General features: G+C 44.0%; 1 protein-coding gene across 11 annotated transcripts in view; it reads right to left on the reverse strand.

Moving 5' to 3' along the window:
* Positions 1 to 289: 289 nt before the first annotated feature.
* The window catches only part of ZMYND11 (zinc finger MYND-type containing 11), a 97,876-nt gene continuing 75,135 nt past the window's right edge, over positions 290 to 23,030 (reverse strand). For 6 of the 11 annotated variants that reach the window (XM_060280902.1, XM_060280906.1, XM_060280904.1 and 3 more), the window contains 12 exons: positions 15,527 to 15,604; positions 13,825 to 13,917; positions 12,750 to 12,837; positions 10,921 to 10,976; positions 10,245 to 10,322; positions 9,759 to 9,877; positions 8,456 to 8,663; positions 6,399 to 6,467; positions 5,472 to 5,525; positions 4,943 to 5,215; positions 3,172 to 3,357; positions 290 to 1,655 (listed from right to left, as the gene is read on the reverse strand). In XM_060280902.1, coding sequence (XP_060136885.1) covers positions 1,533 to 1,655; positions 3,172 to 3,357; positions 4,943 to 5,215; positions 5,472 to 5,525; positions 6,399 to 6,467; positions 8,456 to 8,663; positions 9,759 to 9,877; positions 10,245 to 10,322; positions 10,921 to 10,976; positions 12,750 to 12,837; positions 13,825 to 13,917; positions 15,527 to 15,604 — 1,425 coding nt within the window. In that variant the 3' untranslated portion in view covers positions 290 to 1,532. The remainder of the gene's footprint in view (positions 1,656 to 3,171; positions 3,358 to 4,942; positions 5,216 to 5,471; positions 5,526 to 6,398; positions 6,468 to 8,455; positions 8,664 to 9,758; positions 9,878 to 10,244; positions 10,323 to 10,920; positions 10,977 to 12,749; positions 12,838 to 13,824; positions 13,918 to 15,526; positions 15,605 to 23,030) is intronic. The other 5 variants (XM_035130321.2, XM_035130317.2, XM_035130315.2 and 2 more) reach the window with 2 other exon arrangements.

Consider the following 23,030-nt stretch of genomic DNA (forward strand, 5'->3'; position numbering starts at 1 on the left):
ATTAGTTGAGTCTAAGACCACCTTTTTGAAAGAACCCCTAAAATGATAAGCTTTGGAAAAAAAGTTGGTTAAATAAACTTTACACCTATTATTAAAAATTGTCTCTGAACATGGATGCAATATGTGTGTGTGTGTGTGTGTGTACATGTACGTACACACACACACACACACACACACACATACCTATACAAAAAACAAAATAAAAAGGAAGGAGGGAAATCAGTTTTCAACTATCGATCCATTCCTATTGGTAACGCTTTTTAATCCAGACATTCCGCAAAAGACAAACTTTTTACAAATCACAGCATCTTTTAATACAGGAAAAGTAACATGCATTATTCTTCATTCTAAGTATAGAGATGGCAATAACCAATTATTACAGACATAACTGCTTCTGTGAAACTTAAGTGCTTCCCCCATCCCCCCACTTTAATTAATTTACTGTTGAGTTAGTAATTGTAGATTAACGGGCAGTCAAATAACATTCCATATGGTGGAGAACTGTGCAGAATGGGGGGAGGGGGGTTGTAAGGGGACAAATTATTAAGCTAGTTTTCTACTTATGCTTCATCCTTTTAGCTCCATATGTGACTAATGATGTAAAACTGGGTGTCTTTTCCCCCATCATTTTTTTTTGGCTTCCTTTTCACAACCATTCATGTTGGAAGAAGGATGAAATGTGCAAAAATTTAAAATTTAAATATTATTTTTCTAAGATCCAGCTCAGCAAAAAGGCTACCCCAGTCCTCTGTGATTTTTTTAAGCAATAAGATCAAAGCTAGTATTTTTTTGTTATAAAAGCTATATATTGAAATAATAATAATAATAGTGAAACAAAACACAATGGGGGGTGGGGGGTGGGAAACGTTTTAAGAAAAAACATGCAGGACTAGTACCTGCTGTGTCAACCCTGTTCCCAAAATTCAGTCATATACCCACTGGCACAAACCAACAGATAATGCCTTTAAACAGTAAATTAAGCTGAACAAAACCAGCTCGTGTGATTAACAGGCAAATGTTACATCAAGGTAGTATGCTTTTTCTTTCTTTCTAAGCAGTTTTAAATGTCTTACATTCAGATCTCTTTAAAATGTTCCTGTCATTTATATTTCTTCGTCTCTACGAAACCTAAAAACTTCGCTTTCATTTTTATTTTTTTTAAATTTGCTGAAAACCCAACAAATTGTCTAGGTTAACAATTACAAAAAAAAAGAAGAAGAAGTAGAAGAAGAAGCAGTGTGCTCCAAGGCTGGGATTCAAATTGCCTCACTGACAAAAGGAAAAGGGGGGGGAGAGGAAAAGAGGGGATTTTGAGAGGAGCGTTAAAACACAAGACTGAAAATTTTAACTGTGCAAAAAGTTCTTTACGAAAAAAGTGTTTTAAAGGCTGATGGGGGGGGGGGAATTAGAAGAGGGGAAACAAATTCTAACCAACAATTCTGACCCCTTGGAAACTAACATTAGAAATGAAACGAAACCCCAAAGCCTGCTGCGTCGGAGGATAGCACTGCACTCGCAGGGGAAGGGGGCTCTCATCTTTTCCTGCGGCAGGTGCGTTTGTGCTCAGCGTGCCAGTGTTCCTGCTGACACTTGATGGAGCAATAGGAAGTGTTCCAGCAGCAGTGATACATGGCCTCCTCTTCACAGTTGTAGCACTGAGGATGAGAAAGGAAAACAACAATGACAGTCAAGTGCAATTTAGGCGCACGGCCTCTCCTCGGTGCCTACTGCTCATCCTGCAGCTGCCTGTCGGTCTAGGACCCGAACCCCCCCCCCCAAAAAACCCCCCTGATGCTATTTGGTTTCTGGAAAACGTTGCAAGTTTGAAACCGGCCCACCAGTTCCATCTGGTGGCACTGGGTTCGGATCCAGCTATAGGGCTGACTCACAATGCATCTCTTGGTGACTTGCAGCTAAATCAGTGAACTGGCACCTCTGAAAGCAGATTTTTGTTCAAGGCGGGATGAAGGGTTTGTTCTGAGTTGTTCGCACATGCAAACCACCAAGTAACAAACATGCATGACAATGCTGATGACCTTTGACCGTTCATAGGTTGAGGGCAGACCCAAACTAATATAATCTAACATGAGAGAGGGTGACTTTTAATAGGCATCAGACAATGGCCTGGGGTTCTACATTTCATGATTGCTCCCCATCTTGGGATTTTCAACTTAAACCTTTTTATCCCGCCTTTCCACCCATACAGTGGAAAGCAAGGATTTCAGTAGCCAAACAGGTCAAGCAGCGTCAAGATGCGGAATAGCAGAAGCTTAAACAGGTAGCTGGAAATAGGCAGGGAAGGGGGCAAGCAAGCCTCCCATGGAACAACGGCCAAAGCACCAGAAAAGCCATGCACTATCTCCCCAGGCAAGGGGACTGTTTACTATGGAGGAGGGGGATTCTGTGACCCTGCAGGTGTCCCTGGGCTCCTACTCCCATCAGCCCCAGCCAGCAGGGCCAGGGATGACCCCCAGATCCACAGCCGCCATCATGCTCTGCCACAGAATGATGCTCCATCAGTCTAGGTGGAGGGCCATGGCGGGGAGCAGGAGAGCAGGATGAAGCTTCTCTGGCCTCTGGCGACTGAACTGCTGCAGTTCACCGGGGCCACCTGTCACCACCTCCCCCCTCCTCACAGAAGCAGCTCCAAGGGCAGGAGGGTTGGGAGGCTTGCTGAGGTTGAGGTCTCAAGGGAGTACATTTGGTGAGGTGTGTAGGGGGCACCAGAGGCTTTGGTGGAGGGAAGTGGGATTTGCACTCTGTTGCACCTCCAGCATCCGGGGCACAAAAGAAAAGCAGGGGAGGGTCGCAAGGGGTTGAAAATGCATAGTGCTTTGCAACCCTTCCTGTGCCTCCCCTCGAGAGAAAAAGTGTGTCATGATAACTGCACAAAGCCTGACAACGCGTAACAAAGGGAACAATCTCTTTCAACTAGGGGAGGAAAAGGAAGTGCTGCAAAGCAACTGGGCACCAAGGAATAAGGGGAAGCAAATGATGACTCCAAAGCTAAGGCTGCAGCGACAGCAGAGATGACGGAGAAAAGAAAAGGCCCTTCCATGCTCCCCGTTGCCACTGCGGAAATAAGGCCAAAAAACAGGCCACCGTACACCCGTCTGCCCCGATGATGACACTGCATGCAACAGTTAGTGATTTGTAGCGAACACTGCTTACCCACTGCTTCTTCTTGGTCTGGGAAATCAGTTGCTTGTGCTGGCTGGCTAGCTTCTTAACCTCTTCTAAAAACTCCTCTTTGCACTTCTCCTTCACCTGCTTCGTCTTCCTGTCGCACTCTGTCTGCATATTTGCAACAGCTTTGTTCACAGCCTGCCTTTTTTCCTCCTCCATATCTGTACGCAGCTGGGGGGGGGGTCAAAGAAGCAGATGAATGGACATAGCAGTTTTCACACACACACACAACCGACTTGCAACAGGTTGCACATTGCCAGCTGCTTTCTAACGTGGAATTGAACCCACATCACCCCTTCTGTGCCTACTTCCATCTAGATGAGCTATCGCTATTCTTGGCAGTTCTCCTCAGCTGCTGTTTGGAGTCTGCCAAGTGGCTTGTAGGGATCAAGTGCGCTGGATCCGCCCCAACCAAAAAACCCTTGAGATTTCGGCAGGTGACACAGCTGTGTTTTTGGCACGTGTAATTCATCCCGGCTGGTGCTGCCGCATTGCTCCAGTTTAGAAGATGTATACGTTCTGTCTCAGGCTGCAACACCCATGGCACAACCAGGTGCAGATGCAATCTCATTAAAAGCAAAGGAAAACACTCCTCTTTGAAATCTTTGTTGATTGAGAAGCCAGCTATAACATCATGTAATGCCTTGCACAGGATCTTTTTAAAAAAAGAACGAACTGCTTTGAGGATTAGAATTAATCAACATCCTCAACAAAGACTGTTCTCTTCCTGACGTCCCCGCTTCCCGCTCCTTTTAAATCCCAGGCTACTCCTTCGTGTGGGTGTTTGCCTGACTTTATGGGTTCTAATGCAGCAGAGGTGGGGAACCGTTTTGGGCCTCCCAGGCCAGATCTTCCTCTTCCCACGGGCCAACTTTGGCAAGTGGGTGGGGAAGACCCACCTGTCAAAGGGATTTGCCTTTCCCTTGGGGAACGTGCTGGCAAAGCAGGACTCGGCCATCGGTTCACCAGTTGATGAGAAGTTTCTATCCTGCTGTCTGCAATGTCAGAACGCGCTGAAGCAGCCCCCAGCAGGATCAAACCCTGCCCCGCTCATCAGTTGATGCTACCCCAGTGACATCAGCTGACAAACAGGTGGGTCTGATTTGGAGGGAAATTGCTTTGCTGGCCAAAGTGGAATCCCTGGAAGGCCAAGAGTAGCTTGCAGGCTGGCGTTTCCTCACCCCTGCACTAGTGCAATAATAACAATAATTTACATAGGTAGCTAAATATTCAAAGTGATTCTCTTCCACCTTGGCAAGCCTTACAAAAGCCATGCAAGGCAAGGCATTTCTCATTGGAGTGCCAAGTTTTTCTAAAGCAGGGGTAGCCAACGTGGTGCCCTTCAGATGTTGCTGGACTCCAATTTCAATCACCCTTGATCACTGGCCACGCTGGTTGGGGTGAAGGGAACTGTAATCCAAAAAAACACCTGGAAGGCACCCCGCTGGCCTTAAGTCATATTGGGAGCAACATGCGTGGCTGAAGCAACATTTAAACCAGCTCACATTCTACACACCAAAGTCCCCCTACAGGTGGTGTCCTGTACTGCTCCCACAGGGCTTGAGGCCAGCTAAACTCTTCTCCAACAGCCTTTGCTTTTAGAAGGGTTTACCTGGGAAGGGATCGACCAGGGGTTATCACCCCTGTGTGGAACAATAAGTACACTCTGAAGGAAGGGGGAAATGGATACACGGTGGTGTGAAATTTGAGGATGGCATACCATTGGAACGAACACCTTCCCTGTGGTCAGAATTACCTTCTCAAGAGCTTCTCGCACCACCCTCTCCGTCTCCCTCTTATGATCAGCCTTGAACCTTTCTTTGAAGTCGCTGAAGATTTTGGTGTATTTGTCATGGCACATGTTTTGACATACTCCGTCGTTATTGGTCTGGGTGCTCCGATGCAGCATTTTTGGAGAAGAGGCACTTAACTTCTTTGTCTGGGTTGACACTGAAACTTTTTCGATGGGTTGAGGCATTGTGGGGATTTCCTGGCTCGAACTAACGGCTTCCGTTTCAGGCTCCGGCTCCTGGGGGAAACCAACAAAACGACTCCTCTTAATCACCAGTGGAGGCGAACGTAATCATCTGGGTCTCAAGATATACAGAGTGGGAAGACATTGAAGCAATGTGCAAATCAGGTCCAAACATACCTGATGGCAAAGGAGCAATGCTATATAGTATTACAGCACTACAACAATAACACAGGTGGCCATGCCAGTGCTGCAAAACTACCTAATAAGGAGGGGGAGAAAACACATCTAGCATAGAAATGAATTAACTTGCCAGCTTCTCCTTGAAATCTTTCAGTCCCAGCTGATCATTACAAGAATTCTGTAACTAAGAAACAGAGACTTTGGTTTTTCCCCCTCTTCCCTTCTCAATGCTTTTTCCTTTTGTGTTGTGTTTTAGACTGTAAGCCTGAGGGCAGGGACTGTATGATTAGTAAACCCATTAGTAACCCCCTGAGCCTTCTTTGGTTGAAGAATGAGGTGAAAATGAATGAATGAATATTACTACACACACAGAACAAGGGCTGTAGGTTTACAGAACCAAAGACTAGGCGTCTCTTGGCTTTGGCTGTACAGTAGTCGGGGTTGGGGCAGATGTAACACTGGCCATGAGACAGGAAGCAGGCTGCAGGTTAGTGTACACACTTTCCCTACCTTCCCAAACTCTACTTAAGGCGGGAGCCCTGGTTATGTACAATGAAAGTTGGCACAGATGCAATGCTAAACCATGGTTAAGGCAAACAAGGGAAGCAAGGAGGAATTTGCACGGAAGAAGGCAAGAGAGAGTGCTCTCCATCTCCTAACTGCGGTTAAGAGATTGGCAGTGTTACATCTGCCCCAGGCCACGGGACTTGACGTTGTGGAATTTTGAGCTTTCCAGTCACTTAAGTGACAGAACAAGCGGGTGTCACTTTTAGCAATCAATCCTTAATGAAATGAGAGCACAATTTATTTACATAGAACTGTATTTAAAAGATCCAGATTGGAGAACTTGGTCCAAATATGTAAGACAGCTTCAAGCAGTAATTTGGAACAGTAATGCACTCTTTTAAGAAATGGCAATCACTCTTCTGACATTCACACAGTCAATAGTAATGGAGTATAAACTGAATTTGTGAATGATAAGAAAGAAAGGATGCCTCTTGGAATTTTTTTTCCTGCCTTATGCATAGGTGCATGTACCAAATTTGCTGTTTCTTACTTCCTTTTTGGGTTCCACGCTTTGATTACGTCTTCCTTTCTTTGCCCTTGGTTCCTGAGTAACCTTTAGCTGGAGATATTGTTGAAAAAACAATATAGTATTAATTCAAATGCCATAAAACACTAATTCAGAATTGCTGATAAGTAATGAGTATTTTACTTTTATTTCTCTGCAAAAAATTGACCAGATATATATAAAAACACAACCTACAAAATAAACGGTTCATTAATACCAATTAATTTATTTCTGTATGCTGAACTACGTAAAGCAAACTAAAAGAATATCAAGCCTTTGAAAAGCCCCCAAGGAGGATACAGCGCCAACCAAGCAAGCGTGTTTGAAGCACAAGGATGTAACTAGATCTCAGGGTGACATTGCCTCGGTTATTAAGCTATCATATGGCCATGAGCTTTAAGAGCAGGGTTTCCCAAACTTGGGTCTCCAGCTGTTTTTGGACTACAACTCCCACCATCCCTACCTAGCAGGACCAGTGGTCAGGGATGATGGGAACTGTAGTCCAAAAACAGCTGGAGACCCAAGTTTGGGAAACCTTGTTTTAGAGCATCTGGCAAAGCCCATCTTCAAGGCAACTTGGAGCTTTCTTCCAAGAGCACAGATTGGGGGCACACTGAAATTTGGTTACATAATAAAATGAGGATAAATGAGGGAGAGATTAAGAGCAGAGTAGGTATTAACGTCACATTACGAACAGCCAACTTTCATCCATGCTAGGCCACAAAGAGTACAAAACCTGAACCCAAATCAAACCAACTAAAATCTCAAACTTCATCTGAATCCAACAAGAAACAGACTACTAAATAAACTGTAAATCAGTAAGAATATGGCATATATTTTTTGGGGGGTGGGGCATAAAATATGTTTTGTGAGTTTGCTTTCACTGACAATCATTTAGCTTTTAAACAGTGCATGAACCATTGCCCCAGAACCTCTATTAAGAGGCTAGAATCCACAAACTGACAGCCATGCCAACATTCAGAGATTATTGATCAAAACTGCAATACAGATTAGGGATACGTGCTGCCATTCACCTTTGTTTTGCATGGACTGCCCTACAGATAACAAACAACCCACGCTTATATCTCTCTGGGTAAAATGTCCTTGCAGAGGAATTAAAAATGTAACCCTGCTGTTGACACAGAGGCAGCTGCTGTTAGTGCCCCGACTGCAGCAGCATTAAATTGCACAGGCACGATGAATGAAATGGTTGCAGCTGTCCAATAGGTAGAAGGATCACATTTAACTTTCCCAAGTTCATGATTGAGTGGGTGGGCGGGGAATCAGCATTGCACAAGCAGGTTCATAGATACAAAACAAAGGGGAACAGAATTTCGTTAATATAGCCATTAATGCATGTTTTACACATCATTAGCAGGACATGTTCACAGGACTGACATGCAACCGAATAATGTTGTATATCATGCAAAAAACAGGAAACCAGATCATATCAGCTTTTGGCTCATCTGGCACAGTGTTGTCTACACAGACTTGCTGTGGCTCTTCAGGGTTTCAGACCGGAGACCTTTCCGGTCCGTAGGTGGCGCAATGGGTTAGTGCATCTGGCTGTTATCCAGAAGGTTGGTGGTTCAAGCCTACCCAGGCAGGATTCCTGCATTGCAAGGGGTTGGACTAGATGACCCTCGGGGTCCCTTCCAACTCTACAATTCTAGGATTCTAATGGGAACTGCCAGGGATTGAACCTGGAACCTACTTAATTGCAGAGCAGATGTTCTACCACTGAACGACAGCCACCTTGCTTCTGGTTTCTAGTCTGCAGTGGAAACCTGTGGACGTCTATTTTTTCATTCCTTGCTCAAAAACATTCTTGGAGAACCAGGAACAAACTTTATAGATTATCATTCTTGCTACGAAGTACAGAGTGTTTCCGAGGAATAACAGCTGGCGCAGAATTTGTCTTACTTGCTCAAAACAGGAACATGCTCGGTGAGAAAGCAGACGCAAAGAACAGCCTAGCTTTGTGCATGAATCCACAGAAAGTCAGCCTTTACCTGCAAGGCTGATTTTCCAGGACAACTCACCTGCTCATTGCTGGTGGAAGAGATGCTGGATTCCGCCTCCTCCTCTCCTTTATCCTCGTTCTTTGATTTCCAGAACCTGCCATCTCGAAGGAAGCGCTGATGTAGTTCTAGCTCATCACATGCTTTTTTCCAGCCCATGCTACGTTTTACATGCAGCCGATGTATATTCACTGTGATCTCTTGAATATTTTCTGAAGGGATCCAGGCCCTGGACAACGTAAATTAAAATACATTCTTAAGAAAGCTCAGCTGCATGTTTGATTCATGCACACCCCTTGAAACTGGCTAGTGTTTCTAAAGTATTTTTTTCATACTGAAAGTCTATACATGAATTATCATAAGGGCAGATACCTTACAGTCTTTTGTTACAGGATTTAGTATTTCTGGCCTCATAGGATGGCCTGGTTCAGATGCCAGTCTAAAAAACAACCCCGTGGATCAGAAATGCACTGTGTACCTGTGTGTTCCCTCCTCTTTTTAATTACTCAACTGAATACAAGATTTCAAGCTACAGTTTGCTGCGATTTGTCAAGCCACTGTTTGCTGTGATGTCCAAGGCAGGAAACTACGGCTTGAAGCCGACAGCAAATCTGCTTTGTAGGGAGTACTCAGATCACAGAGTTTCCAAGCTTGGGCATCACAGCAAGCTGAAGTTTAGCAAACAAAGAAATATTGAATTCAATTGGGTAAGCAAGCAGCACACATGGGAATTCCTTAGCTAACAAATAGTGCTGACATTTAAATCGGGCCATGGATTTTCCACCTGAAGCTTCCCACATCCCTTTTTAAAAAATACCTAGCATAAAAGAAAAGTGCTACCAAATAATGTTTCCCCTCTAGCAATGGTTCTATATTAACCTTCTTTCTTACTTTGTTTCTTACAATAAAATGAGTATGCTTTGCGATGGGGGATGGGGATATATTGCTGTAATATGGATTTTTTAGAACAACAACAACAGCTCCTTAGATAAGGATATTTTTATTTGTATGTGGTTCTGACCTCATCCCATTTTGCACATGTCTGAAATGCTTTACATCTGTAAGTAACACTTTTATTCAGACTGCTATATGAATAAACGAGTCAGGCAGACTTTGTTTCATTCTTTCATATAAATTATGTTCGAGAGCATCCCTGCAGCAATTCTGAAAGCGAAGTCACTGGACAGTTCCTCATATCTTTTCTAAAATTGCGTGAGTTAGGGAAAACAAAACACGGTCTATGTGGCTTGTGATTTATTTTTCCCCCCAGCTCGACCTTAAGAAACAGAGGTAGGCTCATCAGAAGCTGCAAATATGAACATACCTTTGGTGGTGGTGGCCAAAAAAGCGTACATCCACCTGATTGTCTTCTTTCTGCATGACTTTGGCAGGCCAGAATCCAAAACCTTTCATTTTAGCCCAAACCAGCTCATGATTGGGTATCTAGAAATAAAGAAAGATGTAAGTTGCAGGATGATGGCTGGCTATGGGACTTAACAGTATTACACTCAACCGCAGAATCAAGACGAAACTCATCCATGATAGTCAAAAGTGTAAAACGAGTTTCAAGCTAGTACATCTGAATTCTTAACTGGTGCTTGTTCCCATCATCTAGTACACGGGGATTTCATTCTGCAATCACAGCTGGTAGCCATTAATAGACCTTTGGGTTTTGTTTTTGTTTTGTTTTAAATATAATGTTCTTTAAAAGGTTATCTGAGCTGCTGGTCATCACCATATATTGTGGCAGCAAATTTGAAAAATTAATTGTGAGTAGCGTGAAAAAGCAAACTGAAGAAGTAAAACTTACACAAGGATAGCAGAACCAATTGTCGGGACGCGCGTTTGATAAATAGAAACAGTTCTTGCAAAGCTGAAGTTCGTCCAGCTGAAACGGGAAACAGTCTGTAAGCCTCAACAGTATATTCTCTAGGATGATTATATTTTTGACTGGGGTTTTCACGTGGTCTCTGCCTTTGCAAAATTATACTACCTGTACACGCTAAGCAAATGTTTGGCCTTAGCACTCTTTTATTTGTGCTGAGTATAAAACCAAAAACGTCTTCAATTATTATTATTTTTGAAACAAACTATGCCATGAATATGAGAATAATTAGAAACTTTAAAACATTTCCCACCCTCTAGAATAATTTGACTATGGAAGCACTAATACAACAGCTGACAATGTTTAACTCTATTTAGATGTTTCCGTTTTTTTTATTATTAAAGTGAAAAAGTGGCTTCGATTTTTGAAGCAGGTGTCAAACATCTCTGATTTGGATGAGTGCAAATGCATGAACCAGAAGTTAGAACTCTTCACTTCCAATTCCATCTCTTTCTATTAACTCATCAGCCACCTCTCACAAACTGAATAAAAATAAAATCCATTTTTCCTCTTCTGTTTGCATGATTTTTAAAATGCAGCTATATAATTATCCTGACACCAAATAGTACTGCAGCCAACTTACTTGCTGGATATTACTTACCTCATGGCAGGTGTCTTTGTAAAGCATTCTGGCTATATCAGCTTGCTCACTGTCCGCTGCAAATAAAGGCACATGCAAGTAAGTATTTGCACACTTTGCATATAACCACCAATCTCTTATTAGCGTGAAGAACCAAATGGATGCATTTATATAGTGGTACCTCGACTTCCGAAGGCGATCTGTTCTGCGGCGCTCTTCAGAACTCAAAACCTTCGGAAGTCGAAGCGTCCATTTTGCACATGCGCAAAGCGCGATTTTGCACTTTGCGCATGCGCAAACTGTTCACGCTGCAAGCGCAGAACACACGTGCAGCGAAAATACTTCTGGGTTAGCGGACTTTGGAAGTCAAACCTTCGAAAGTCGAGGCACTCGTAAGTCAAGGTACCACTGTAATGGCTATTTACTAATTTCTGTTCTGATTCCTCAGAGCTTCTCAACCTGTGATTCTGTAGTTCTTGCACTGGTGCTATTTTCTATCACTGACTATATGCCAAGGTCCCCCAGAGCAAATATCTACGTATGAAGGGCACATTTGTAAACGTGCAATAGAACTAAGGAATCTTGGGTGCATGTTACAGACACTCTGAATTTTGTCTTTTTACTGTGGGGAACATAGCAGATGTGTTTGCCACACAGAGTATAATCTCTCTCTCAGTGATATATCCAACTATGGTGAGAAAGGGGTGTTTTCTGTTCCCTGGTACATGCACTATGCAGCTGCGCTTGCTAGAGGTCCTCTAGAACTATTATGTCTGAAAACACCTGCCTGCAGCACACCTGCTCTCTCTGTTTGTGATGTTCTAAAATTTCAACTGAGCAGGCTGATCTCTGGAGGAGCTAAAGGCCAGTGGGTGTGTTTTTGCTTTTGAGATCTCTGTGGCTCTAGCCACATTTAATCCTTCCTGCACACGCACTTCCGAGAGGCACACCGGCGAGGAAGCGACAATGCCAGAGAGTAAAATAATGCATTCAGATTTGTAACTAGGGCCAAGCCAAACATTTATCGTTTTGATTTTTCATGCCTGCTGCTGTTACTCTTTCAGCAAGCTGGAAATTCCTACTCAATAAATAGGCAGTCTTTCTTGAGGGGGAAATGCCCACGTGTTTTTTGAAGATGCTTTGAGGGTAGCAGTTTCCAGAGCATGTGACTGTGAAGCACTGAAACAAACCCTAAAGATGTAAGTTTGGAAGTGCTTGGCAACTTGGCAGCTGAAATAGCTGTACAGTCAAGAAACCCTGCTCCAGTCACATGGGACTTGGGAGAGCTTGCGCAAGGTACAGTGGTGCCTCGCAAGACAAATTAAATTCGTTCCGTGAGTCAATTCGTTTTGCGAATCACGGTTTCCCATAGGAATGCATTGAAATTTCTTTTTTTGCCCATAGGAACGCATTAATTAAATTTCAACGCATTCCTATGGGAAACCGCGATTCGCAAGACGAATTTTTCGCAAAATGAATTCGTCTTGCGAGTCACCATCAGATCGCAAGACGCATTCGTCTTGCGAAAAATTCGTCTTGCAGGGCATTCGTCTTGCAAGGTACCACTGTATATAAAAGGGAAGCCAACTGATCTTTAGCTGAGTTGGCCTGTGAGACCTCCCACGAGCTGGGGTCATTTTGGATTATCTCAGGACTAGTTAGCTCTCTTGGGGGTAGGAAGCACTGTCTCCTTTGAACCTACTTGGGAGATTCCATAGCCCCAATGGAAAGCAATTAATGCTTTCGAAGGAGCAGAAATGAAATTGAAATTGCAGGAAATATTTCGGCTCAACCCTATGAGGTGTGCGGCTTATGTAAGATCCTATCGCACTGGTTCGTTTCGACCTTACCTCCGTAAAAAATCACTGTGTTGTGTAGAAGCAACTGAGCGTCTGCTTTGAACTCCTCATAGCTCCTGTACTTTCCTTCGTTTACTTTCTAAATAGATTGAAACAGTCATAAAAGCATGCATTAGAGCTGGTGACCAATCACACGCAGGCAAACAATGGCTTCTATGTTACACATTTTGTGGGAGTAAAAAAAGAAAAGAGAAGTGGAAGTGTACACAACCCAGAGAACAGATTTTGTACGCTTAATGTCCCAGCTTCAATCCTTAGCATTTTTTATTAATGGACACCCAGTGGCCCATTTGGAACAGGCCCTTATGTGCAGCACAGTGCTTAGATAACTATTCAACCACTTGTGTCATTGAGCTTATCAAGGCACCGGGTAGGGGGGGGGGAGAAGCAGCAGCAAGTTTGGCGAGGCACAGATGTGCAAGCAGAGCTAATCTGGCACTCTCATCAGTATATCTGCATCACACTGACCTTGCCATCACCTCGCCCTGCCTCTCCTGGTAAGCCACAGTGATGCCACTGGAAAACGCTGCGGCCCTGCTATTGGCTTAATAAACATGTAAGCGCTACATCTCGTCAGGATTTACTGGCACGTGGCTTACCCAACATGGAGCATGCTGACCTCCTGGAGTGGGATTGATCTGGGATAAGCAGTTTGAGGGCTGCCAACATTAACATGCACACGCCCACACACCCAAATCTATCCCTATTCCACTGCCGTTCATCATCTTTTGAAAAGGCACACACAAAAAAGAACAATTCCAATTACTATAGTTTCTATTGGGAAACTAACAACACTTAAGCTTCGGGACCCAAGAAGCAACTTTTAATCCACATTGCTTAAATTTTTTTGGGTCTAGCAGACCCAATTTGAGTCACACGACTCAAATTGGTTGATTTCCTGCTGTGCGTATTTCAACCATCCCAAAGTTTGAGAGTCCGTCGTGGTGATCGGCCATGGAGCAACTCCACGGAAGAAGACGACAGCAGTTACCAGACCTCACTGCTGGTTGCGAACAGTTTAAGCTTCAGGGCCCCCAGAATGTAGGTCCACCACTGGAGAACATACCTCTTGTATAGTTGGAACATCAACAGCTGTGTGCACCAGCCTACGGTACATTGGGTGTTTGTGGTCCTTGCCTTTCTTGTTTAGATCAATAGCCTAAAAAAGCATCACAGTCTATCAGTTCAGTAGCTAGTTAGTGCTGTAACAGAAAAGTACCGACATAATTCAAATGTATTCAGATGGAGGCCCCAAAGTGTGTTTGTCTAACTAGTGGATACACATGGACAATGTTAAAAGTTTTCTGAACTTGCTAATTCAAAAATTCCTGAGGTCACCTTGCAAAAAGCAATTCTTGTTAAAACAGCCATGCTATAATTATGGGGCAAAACCCACAGCATTTTTCTCTCCATTTGGAATTTTTAAACAGTGATTCCTTCCCAAAACAGATTTATTAAGCTTCAAACATATTGGGACGGTGATTTCAGCAGGTGTGCCAACTCTAGAGGGGCGAGGTGTCTTCAGCCCCCTCAACGTTGAGCGGGTCCTGCGCACATGTGTGATGCCACACACAACGCGCACTGCACGCCGCACCTTCAGTGGCTGGCTCCTCCAGAGTGCTCTGCCTCCTCTGGACAACATGCAATCCATGTGACATCACATGCATGTGCTGTGCACCGGGCTCCCTCAATCTTGGGGACAACCTGGCACCTTTGCAGGTCAGCAAGAAGAGGGCCCTACAGAAAGTGAAAGGACACCCAAATCATGCTGCCAGAAGTGTGTGGCCGCTGCAGCCAAGCTCCATGTGGCTTCTCAGATGACCTGATGGGAAACCAGAACAGGGGTGGAACTGTGCAGTGACAATATGCTTGTGAAACCTTGGAGCATGTTCTGCCATGGTATACAGGGCATTAGCAGCAGGGCCTGGCTAGAAGCGGAAAGGAACAACGGAGGAAGCTAGTGTGGAGAATGCTATTGAGGAGGGAAGCAGACAAACCAGTGGAAGAGATTATAAGGGAGAGGGGCTGCTGCCTAAAGAGGAAGGAAGGACAGAGAAGAGGAGGGAAAGGAAGGAGGAGCCTGGGGGTGCTCATTCCTGTGGTGAGCCAGGAAGGAGGGAATGCGATAGGATACAGGAAAGCTGTACCTATTACAGACAGGGGTCCTGTAGTGCCATAGAGTTCTCCAGCTCTCTGAGTAAGAGCCTCACGAAGTTCTCTCTGAAAGGAAGAGATCATCTGGGAGACTCGAGGGCCTGATGCAAGGCTATCTCATGGGTTGAAGCCATGGCCATTTGTTACACAGACACTGGATAACAATCCAGTGTCACCCAGCTGTTAACAAGAAAATGCTGTTGTCTGCCAAGAGGTTCTCAAGCTTATCTGGGCCACAGCATTCTCCCAAATCAATAAGGAACAAGTCCATTCAGAAGCTAAACCACACAGAGTTGTCAAGATTGCAACCTGAAGATTCCCCCTGCATATCTGCAGCTGAATTCAAGCGTGAGGTCACGGCACTGCTGTTGAAACCTGTTTGTCATGCAATCCTTTTGCCCGCCACCCTCTAGCAGAGGGGGGAGATCAAAAGGAGCTGGAGAGGTGAGGGAGAAGGGTGTGGAGTGGGGGGGGGGGTGGAGAAGAGAGAAGCCACCACTGCCTTGTCTTCTGCTTCAGAAATGAATCGAAAGGTACAGGGGAGAACACTGGAATCTGGGGCTTAGCCATAAAGAGCAAATGCACCATTAAGAGCATCATGTTTCAACACTCACTCGTTCCTTCATCCGGGAGACAATGAAGCGCAAATAGGTGCTCATCTCTTGCTTGCTTGTGTTCTTCTTCTTAATGCTCTGGTAACAAACAAACAAAAAGGAAAAGAAGCAGTCTTATTAAAGAATTCAGACTTTTAGCAGGTCTCTTAAAATCTTACAAGGCAAAACATGTTTAAAAATCCAACGGCAAAACACTGAGTGGCAGGTTAGCTCAAGCAAGCTAGAATAATATTCACTTGCAGATTGTGATTAGGCAAGAATCTGCATGGAGCGAGGCTGATGGTGGTTTAGAAGACGCTGAACATTCTGTCTGTCCCTCCTCTAATTTCTTAAAACCAGAAAGCGAAGAAAGACTCTCTAAGAGGGTTGCTGTCGTTTTTTTTAATTGTGAGGAATCTAATGGCTTCTGTGAAATGATGCAATAACCATCCTAGGCTGTTATCCCATGCCTAAGCACACTTAACTTGCCCCAAAGTTCGCTGGGTCGATGCATTTGCTGAAACCTACAGGATTTATGTCTATGTTAACTTGCTTTGGACTGGCATTTTAGTGTGCAAACTGCTTAATACAATTACTTTAATTGCCCTTATAAACATCCCTCCCTATGAGGTTAAATTGCCAATTCTAGTTTTACAGTTAAAGGAAGAGAAACTAGGATAATGTCTCTCTTGATTTCACCTTTATAGAGTCTAAGACTGAACTGATATTTAAACCAAGGTCTCTCACGTTCTGCTATAGCACTCTAAGTGCTATGCTACGCTGGTGAGAAACCCCAATGGCATCTAGATACCGTTTTTTTCGTTCCATAAGATGCACTTTTTTCCTCCTAAAAAGTAAGCGGAAATGTCTGTGCGTCTTATGGAGCGAATGCGTGGTCCCTGGAGCCGAATTGCCCAGGGGGTAAAGGCAGGTCGTGCTTGCTTTTTTATAAAAAAGAAAGAAAGAAAGAGCTAAAGGCAAACAAGAGGGAATGAGCTGAAAGGAACCCACTCAGCAGCTGATTGCAAGAGATGGGGAGGGAGATAAGGGAGCTAGCTCCCTTCCTAGCCCCTCCCGGCCCTTTGCCTAGGCCTCAATTGTTGTCTGCAGAGGGAGGCATGTGACTGGCTGATTAGATTATCTGTCTGGAAACTGTAGAAATGGGTCCCTTTCCTTTCCTATAGAAGAAACTGCAGAACTGTGAGTTGAACCCCATAAAAACAGGACTCTCTTCTGGATGCTGTGCACTCTGCTTCCTTGGAGGTTTTCAAGCAGAGATTGCATGGCCACCTGTCATGGATGCTTTAGTTGAGATTCCAGCATCGCAGGGGGTTGGACTAGATGATCCTCAGGATCCCTTCCAACTCTATGATTCTATTCCTGTTAACTGGGGGAGCAAAAAGCTGTTGGATGAAAAACACTTTTTTTGTTTGTTTGTTTAAGTCATGGGGGCTGCAAGTCATGGATATGAACCTAAACTCCATGTGTATGAGGAGTGAGACTAGGAAACCCTGCCTGCACAGATATCCTCGTTGTGTCACATATGTCAACCACTTCGAAAAACTTATAGTAGCCTTTTTGGTGTGTCCCCCCCCCCTTTTCCCTCTCTTGTAGTTCAGATGCCATGGAACCTAATCCAGATTACGAAACTGAAAAGTTGTTCCTTCCTTTTACAGAAGATCAGAGCTTCACAATCACTCTTGTACAGTAATATCAAACCAGAGGATTGTGCCAGAAGAGTGCTCTGAAACCCAAACAGCTTTATTCTAAATTCTTAGTGCAGCTTTCTTAACCACTACTTCCTATGTCGGTTTCCAATGAATGCAAGCTGTTTGGTATATTGGCTGCATTCCTTAAAATCATTATTCTTGAAAACTTCCACTCAAGCCAACATGGCTATCCAGATTCAATGTGCTGCTATACCTGGAAATTGAGTAATTTTGGTCTTATCGCGTAAGTGAAATTTGCAATGCACAACACAAGGACACCTGTTTAGTACCTGTCTCAAACATTTAAAGCACAATTTGCTAACTATTCAACTATTCCATCATAGAGAGTTCTGGGCTAGCAGTTATGCAGGAGGAAATGAAAAGGTTGGATTGTTTATAATGTATTTTATACATGAGGGGGGAAACCACCCAAAAAGTGACAACACACATACATCACGCAAAAAAAAAAAGAGGTTACTCCTTCAAGTTCTTTCTGTGTTTCCTTTTTGTAGGAGTGCAGTTTAAAAAACAAAAACTTTCCTGCAAACAAATGTGTTTATTGCTTTCAGCACTGTAATAAATAGAAAAATTGAAATAAAACATTGGAAAGCCCTTTGAAAGTTTAATTTTGTGGTGGGGTGCTGATATACTCCTGCAGAAAAGCAACCTTTATTTAATTTTGAAACACCTTGCTTCCCAACAAAAAAAATATATTGTCCTTAAAGTTGAGAAAAATATTGGTATTTTCCTTCAAACCGCATTAAGGGACGCAAAAGAATTGAGGTACTTTTGCGGGGTGACAAGCAATACTCTTTTGAGTCTCCCTGTTCTTGTTCTCTAAGCAAAAACAGTCAGTATAGCTGAAAATAAGTATGTTAGTTCAGGTTATTCCATTGGCATTAAGAATAGCATGGTTTAGCAAACTAAAAATTGATCCTGCAATAGTACCTCTTGATCTGTTTCAAATATTATGGAGCAGTACTAGGGAAAGGAAGCACGGGACATTTATGCTTCCTGTCCCCGGCTCTGAATGTCCAAATTCATTTTCAAACACTACAGTGAAAAAATGACAAAGGAAGACAGCCAGATTTGGATTTAAGAGCCAGTTAGGAGGAGGCATACCACTTCTTGAGAAATATCTACACAGCCAGCATGCTTGGAAAAACAAAACTGTTTTAGAGTAGGGTTCGTTTACTATAAAGCCAATGGCATGGTGCCCCTGGCATAAACAGAATTGCCTGTGGATGTTCTGGCACTGTCTCCTGCGGGCTAGTGCATCAGTGACCCTATATGCTTAATCTGCACATGTGCTGCATATATTTTTCAAAGACCAAAGCAACAGCATTTTTCAGACATACATTGAATTATCCGAAGTCTGTCAAATGAATAACATTGGACAAATGAATTCTTCAGATCTACTATCTAAAAAAAGCTGTAACACGAATAAACATTTCTCACAGCCCTTAATGATTCAACAATCTGGCTTAAATGTGTCCAGGAAGGTACTCGTCTAGAAATATGGGAGGGGAAACCCAAATGCCAAACTGTTTTTAAGATTAAAGGTAAAGGTAAAGGGGCCCCTGACCATCAGGTCCAGTCGTGTCCGACTCTGGGGTTGCGGCACTCATCTCGCTCTATAGGCCGAGGGAGCCAGCGTTTGTCCGCAGACAGCTTCCGGGTCATGTGGCCAGCATGACAAAGCTGCTTCTGGCGAACCAGAGCAGCGCACGGAAACGCCGTTTACCTTCCCACCGGAGCGGTCCCTATTTATCTACTTGCACGTTGATGTGCTTTCAAACTGCTATGTGGGCAGGAGCTGGGACCGAGCAACGGGAGCTCACCTCGTTGCAGGGATTCGAACCGCCGACCTTCTGATCAGCAAGCCCTAGACTGTGGTTTTTAGCCAGCAGCAATCTGCACACCAGGTTCAACAGTCCCAACGTTTTTATAAAGGACAATATTCAGACAGGTCTTGCTATCAGTTTTAGCTTCTGCCGCCACACCAGCAAAGGAAGGCCCTGTCCATACGCCAATTAAATATTTTCAGTACTGACTTTTGACAATTCCACATTCATGGTGAACCAGAGACAATGTCTGTGTGCTGGAGCATGTTGTAATTGATTCAGCGTCAAGCATTCCAGAAATTGCTCCACATATTGGCCCAGTTCACACAGGACACTAAGCCAAATCATGGCTTAGCGTGAATGAGCAAATGGGCAGGTTCCGAAAGAGAATATGGCGGCTGCTTTGCTCCTTTCTCCAGTCCATAAACAAATATTGGCTTCAGTTCATGGTCTGCTTGCAGTGAGATAATCTACAAGCCCTCATTCAGATGTTAACACTAAGGGAACCGTGATTTAGTTGACAGTAGTACAGCAGCAGCAGAACAGATGAGCAGGAAAGTGCCTGTGATCTCCTCTTCAGGAACCTGCACATTTGTTTGTTTGTGCATGTCTTTGCAGTATGCGTGAACTTGTTTATTTGGTCACGGAATACCATACTGTAAATATTTTTTTAAAAAAACTAATTATGATGGTAATCTGTTACTAGCCTTTATGAGCCTATTATTTTCAGACTTTCACTCAACCACTACATTAAAAAAAATGGATAAGTTTTAAAATATGAACTCAAGAATGGCAGCTGCTTGATGTGCTTCTAGACATGCCTGGACTTTTACAATTCCTGAATGGGAGAATGCCTGGGTAGCTCATGTACGCTGTTAACAAATACAAACATTACCCTGTAAAAACTTGTTGAATCTCAATTCACAAAGGGACTGAAAAAATAAAACTGTTTTCAAAGCACATATGCTCTTTACTGCCCCTGTAGAATTTGGTAATCTTATTTGGCTTTTGACTTTAATATATATATATATAACCGCAAGCATAGAGGAATGGAGACAAGCAGTTCACATCTATGCTTACTTAAAGCTGCATTAGGGTATTGCATGTATGCCGTCTGATGAACAGCTATTATTAAAAGGACAACACAGCCTGGGTCATATTGATATAAACTGAGGGTTTGGGATTCAAAGACACCTTCTGAGGGAAAGCACAGGTGGGGGAGAACTAGGTAAAGGTAAAGGGACCCCTGACCATTAGGTCCAGTCGTGACCGACTCTGGGGTTGTGCGCTCATCTCGCATTATTGGCCGAGGGAGCCGGGGTATAGCTTCCAGGTCATGTGGCCAGCATGACAAAGCCACTTCTGGCAAACCAGAGCAGCACATGGAAACGCCGTTTACCTTCCCGCTGTAGCGGTTCCTATTTATCTACTTGCATTTTGACGTGCTTTCGAACTGGTAGGTTGGCAGGAGGGGGAGAACTAAGCTCCCTCAAATATGCATTGAATTGCCCCCCCTTCCTGTTTTCCAAGGAGTAACTGGCGACCCAGTTAGGATGCAAAGGTCTGCTCTGCTGCCATCATCACTTTAAACAGTCTTTTTCACCAAGGAAGTTGGGGAACGAGGTGCATCAGAAGGAGCCAAGCCAGCTGATATTACCCACTGCCTATTTCCTGGTGCCCAAGTGAACCACCTGTTTCTTAGCTGAAGGTGTGCCTGCATTACAGCATGGGTGCGTACTTTGGATCCAGCAGGGGGTCCACATTGGCCCACAGGGCTATTTTCCCCAAACCATGCCAACCTGCCCAACAGGTGATGTCACTGGGGGATGGGATGGGGGTTAAGTTCTGTTGGGGTCCCTGCAGTGAATGCGCTGGTGCACCCCACGCCATCACCTTCATGGTCCAGGTAGGTGGGCGGGACCATGTCAGATGACTAATAGGCAAGTGGCCCTGGTCATCTGTCAATGTTAACCCACGGGGTTGGCCTGCTGGGCCAAAAAAGGTTCCCCACCCCTGCATTAGAGAAAGGCAGGGGTAGAGAGATTTTAACTTTATGAATCTCGAGTTCAGCTGCTCATAATAGTAGAAACTCAGAAGAAACGTTTGTGCAAGATGATGGGGGAAATGCAGAAAGCTGACTTGGTCGTTCAGCTGCTGCTCTCCCAAGTACAGCCAGCCGCCTCTGCTTCCTGCTAGGGAGAGCAAGAATGGTGTGAAGCAGACCAAGTGTTGCTTTTTCCAAAACAAGTGCATTCGTGGCCTGACGGCACTGCAGTCTGCAGGAGAATATGCACTCGCCCGTAAAATTAAGCATACCAAACGAACATGAGAGTATCAAAAAACCCCACCCCACCTGCAAACTGAAACCTACACCTGCAAACTCCAGTGCCAATAAACCAGTGGTGGTGTTCAAATCTTTCTGCATCAGCTGTTCCTCTGCTGAGTAGCGACTGGTATTTGCCACCATTAAGTAAAGCTCTGTATAATATGCTTGTTGCTTCACTACTGCTGTGCATAGTGGGACACCAACATTGAGAGATGCAACTGGCCAGTGTTAAGGCAGAGTGCCAAGTGACTAGCAGAACAGGCTGCGTGGAGTTGTTTTGCCAAATGGTACAGGGTCACAATTCTTGCAGGGACCTAGGTGGGGTTTTTCTTTTCATTTCATTTATTTTCTTTAAGGCTGTGTTTGTGGCCTGATGGCAATGAATTCCAGAGAACAATATACACCCCTAAAATTATACTGAAATTGCCTGAAGATACAGTATGTAGGAAAAAAAGATGGGCGTAATTTAAGGAGCCAATAACACCCAGGAATATGTGCCCAGTCCCCAGCGCTGAACTACAAGCTTGGCTATAGCAGCAAAGTTGGAAGCAAAAATCTGTCTTGCTGCACAGTGCTGGGAATGGCAATAAGGATGATCAGCAGCTATATGGATTAGATGTTTCTTGGGGCAGCCATTTGAAAAACGGGAATGGGTTACTGCACTGCTATGAATTGTGTAGAAGGCGTAGCTTGGTGAAATTCTCCCTTCTAAATAACTATACAGGGTCCCTCTCCTCTTTTGACTCCAGCCACCCTACAGTCACTTGAGTAAAAGCAAAGAAGTGGGCGGGTGGGACAGGAGGCAGCAGAAAAATATGGAAGTGGGCAGTTTCCTTGGGCTAAAGTGAGGCCTCTTGAAGCGCTATAACCACATCATGAGCAAGGCAAGGGAGGGAGGAAGCAGGAAGCATAGCTGGAAAGCAGCAAATGGAAGGCAGAGGGAAGACAAGGTCAAAGGGTTAGGAGCTCTCTCTGGTAAGGAAGGAAACCAAGAACTAAATGAGGAATGAGGCGGAAGTAAATTCATTCCCTGTTCCCGAGGCCAAATGGGGCACATGGCTTACCCTAGCCCTCTATCAATGGACTCCAAATTATATTGAACTTCTATTACTTTTGCTACCAGACTCATTATTGCTTATAAACAAGATGATACTTCCAACAATACAAGTTACAACGATCGTTTAGTCACAGCCCCAGTGCTTTTCAACACATCTTCCATGTATGCATGTGTATCTATACACGTATATATAGGGAAGTTAAATGGGAAAAGCAGAGGAGAAAAGCCTACCTGGCTCGTCAACTGAACTTGGCAAATATGAAATTCTCATTTCCCATCTCTCCCCGCTGCCATCCCAGCCCCCAAACTATGACTTACTGGGCAGGGAGAACCAAAAGCTTAAAGACTCTGGTATTTGTATTTGAGAGATTTAAAGAAAAATACTAAAACAGAGATTTGGACTGAAAAGACCCTTGCATTATAGAAATTCTAGGGAACCGTAACATAGCTCAATCTATAATGTCTGAATAAAAAAAACTGCAGTGGATCTCAACCCAGTTTTATGTAGCATTTATAAACATCAGTAAAGTTCAGAAGAAAAATATATATATGCATTTTGCTGCAGCATAATGCAAACCTTCTGGAGTAG

This window comes from Zootoca vivipara, chromosome 12, assembly GCF_963506605.1.
Source record: "Zootoca vivipara chromosome 12, rZooViv1.1, whole genome shotgun sequence".
NCBI lineage: Eukaryota > Metazoa > Chordata > Lepidosauria > Squamata > Lacertidae > Zootoca > Zootoca vivipara.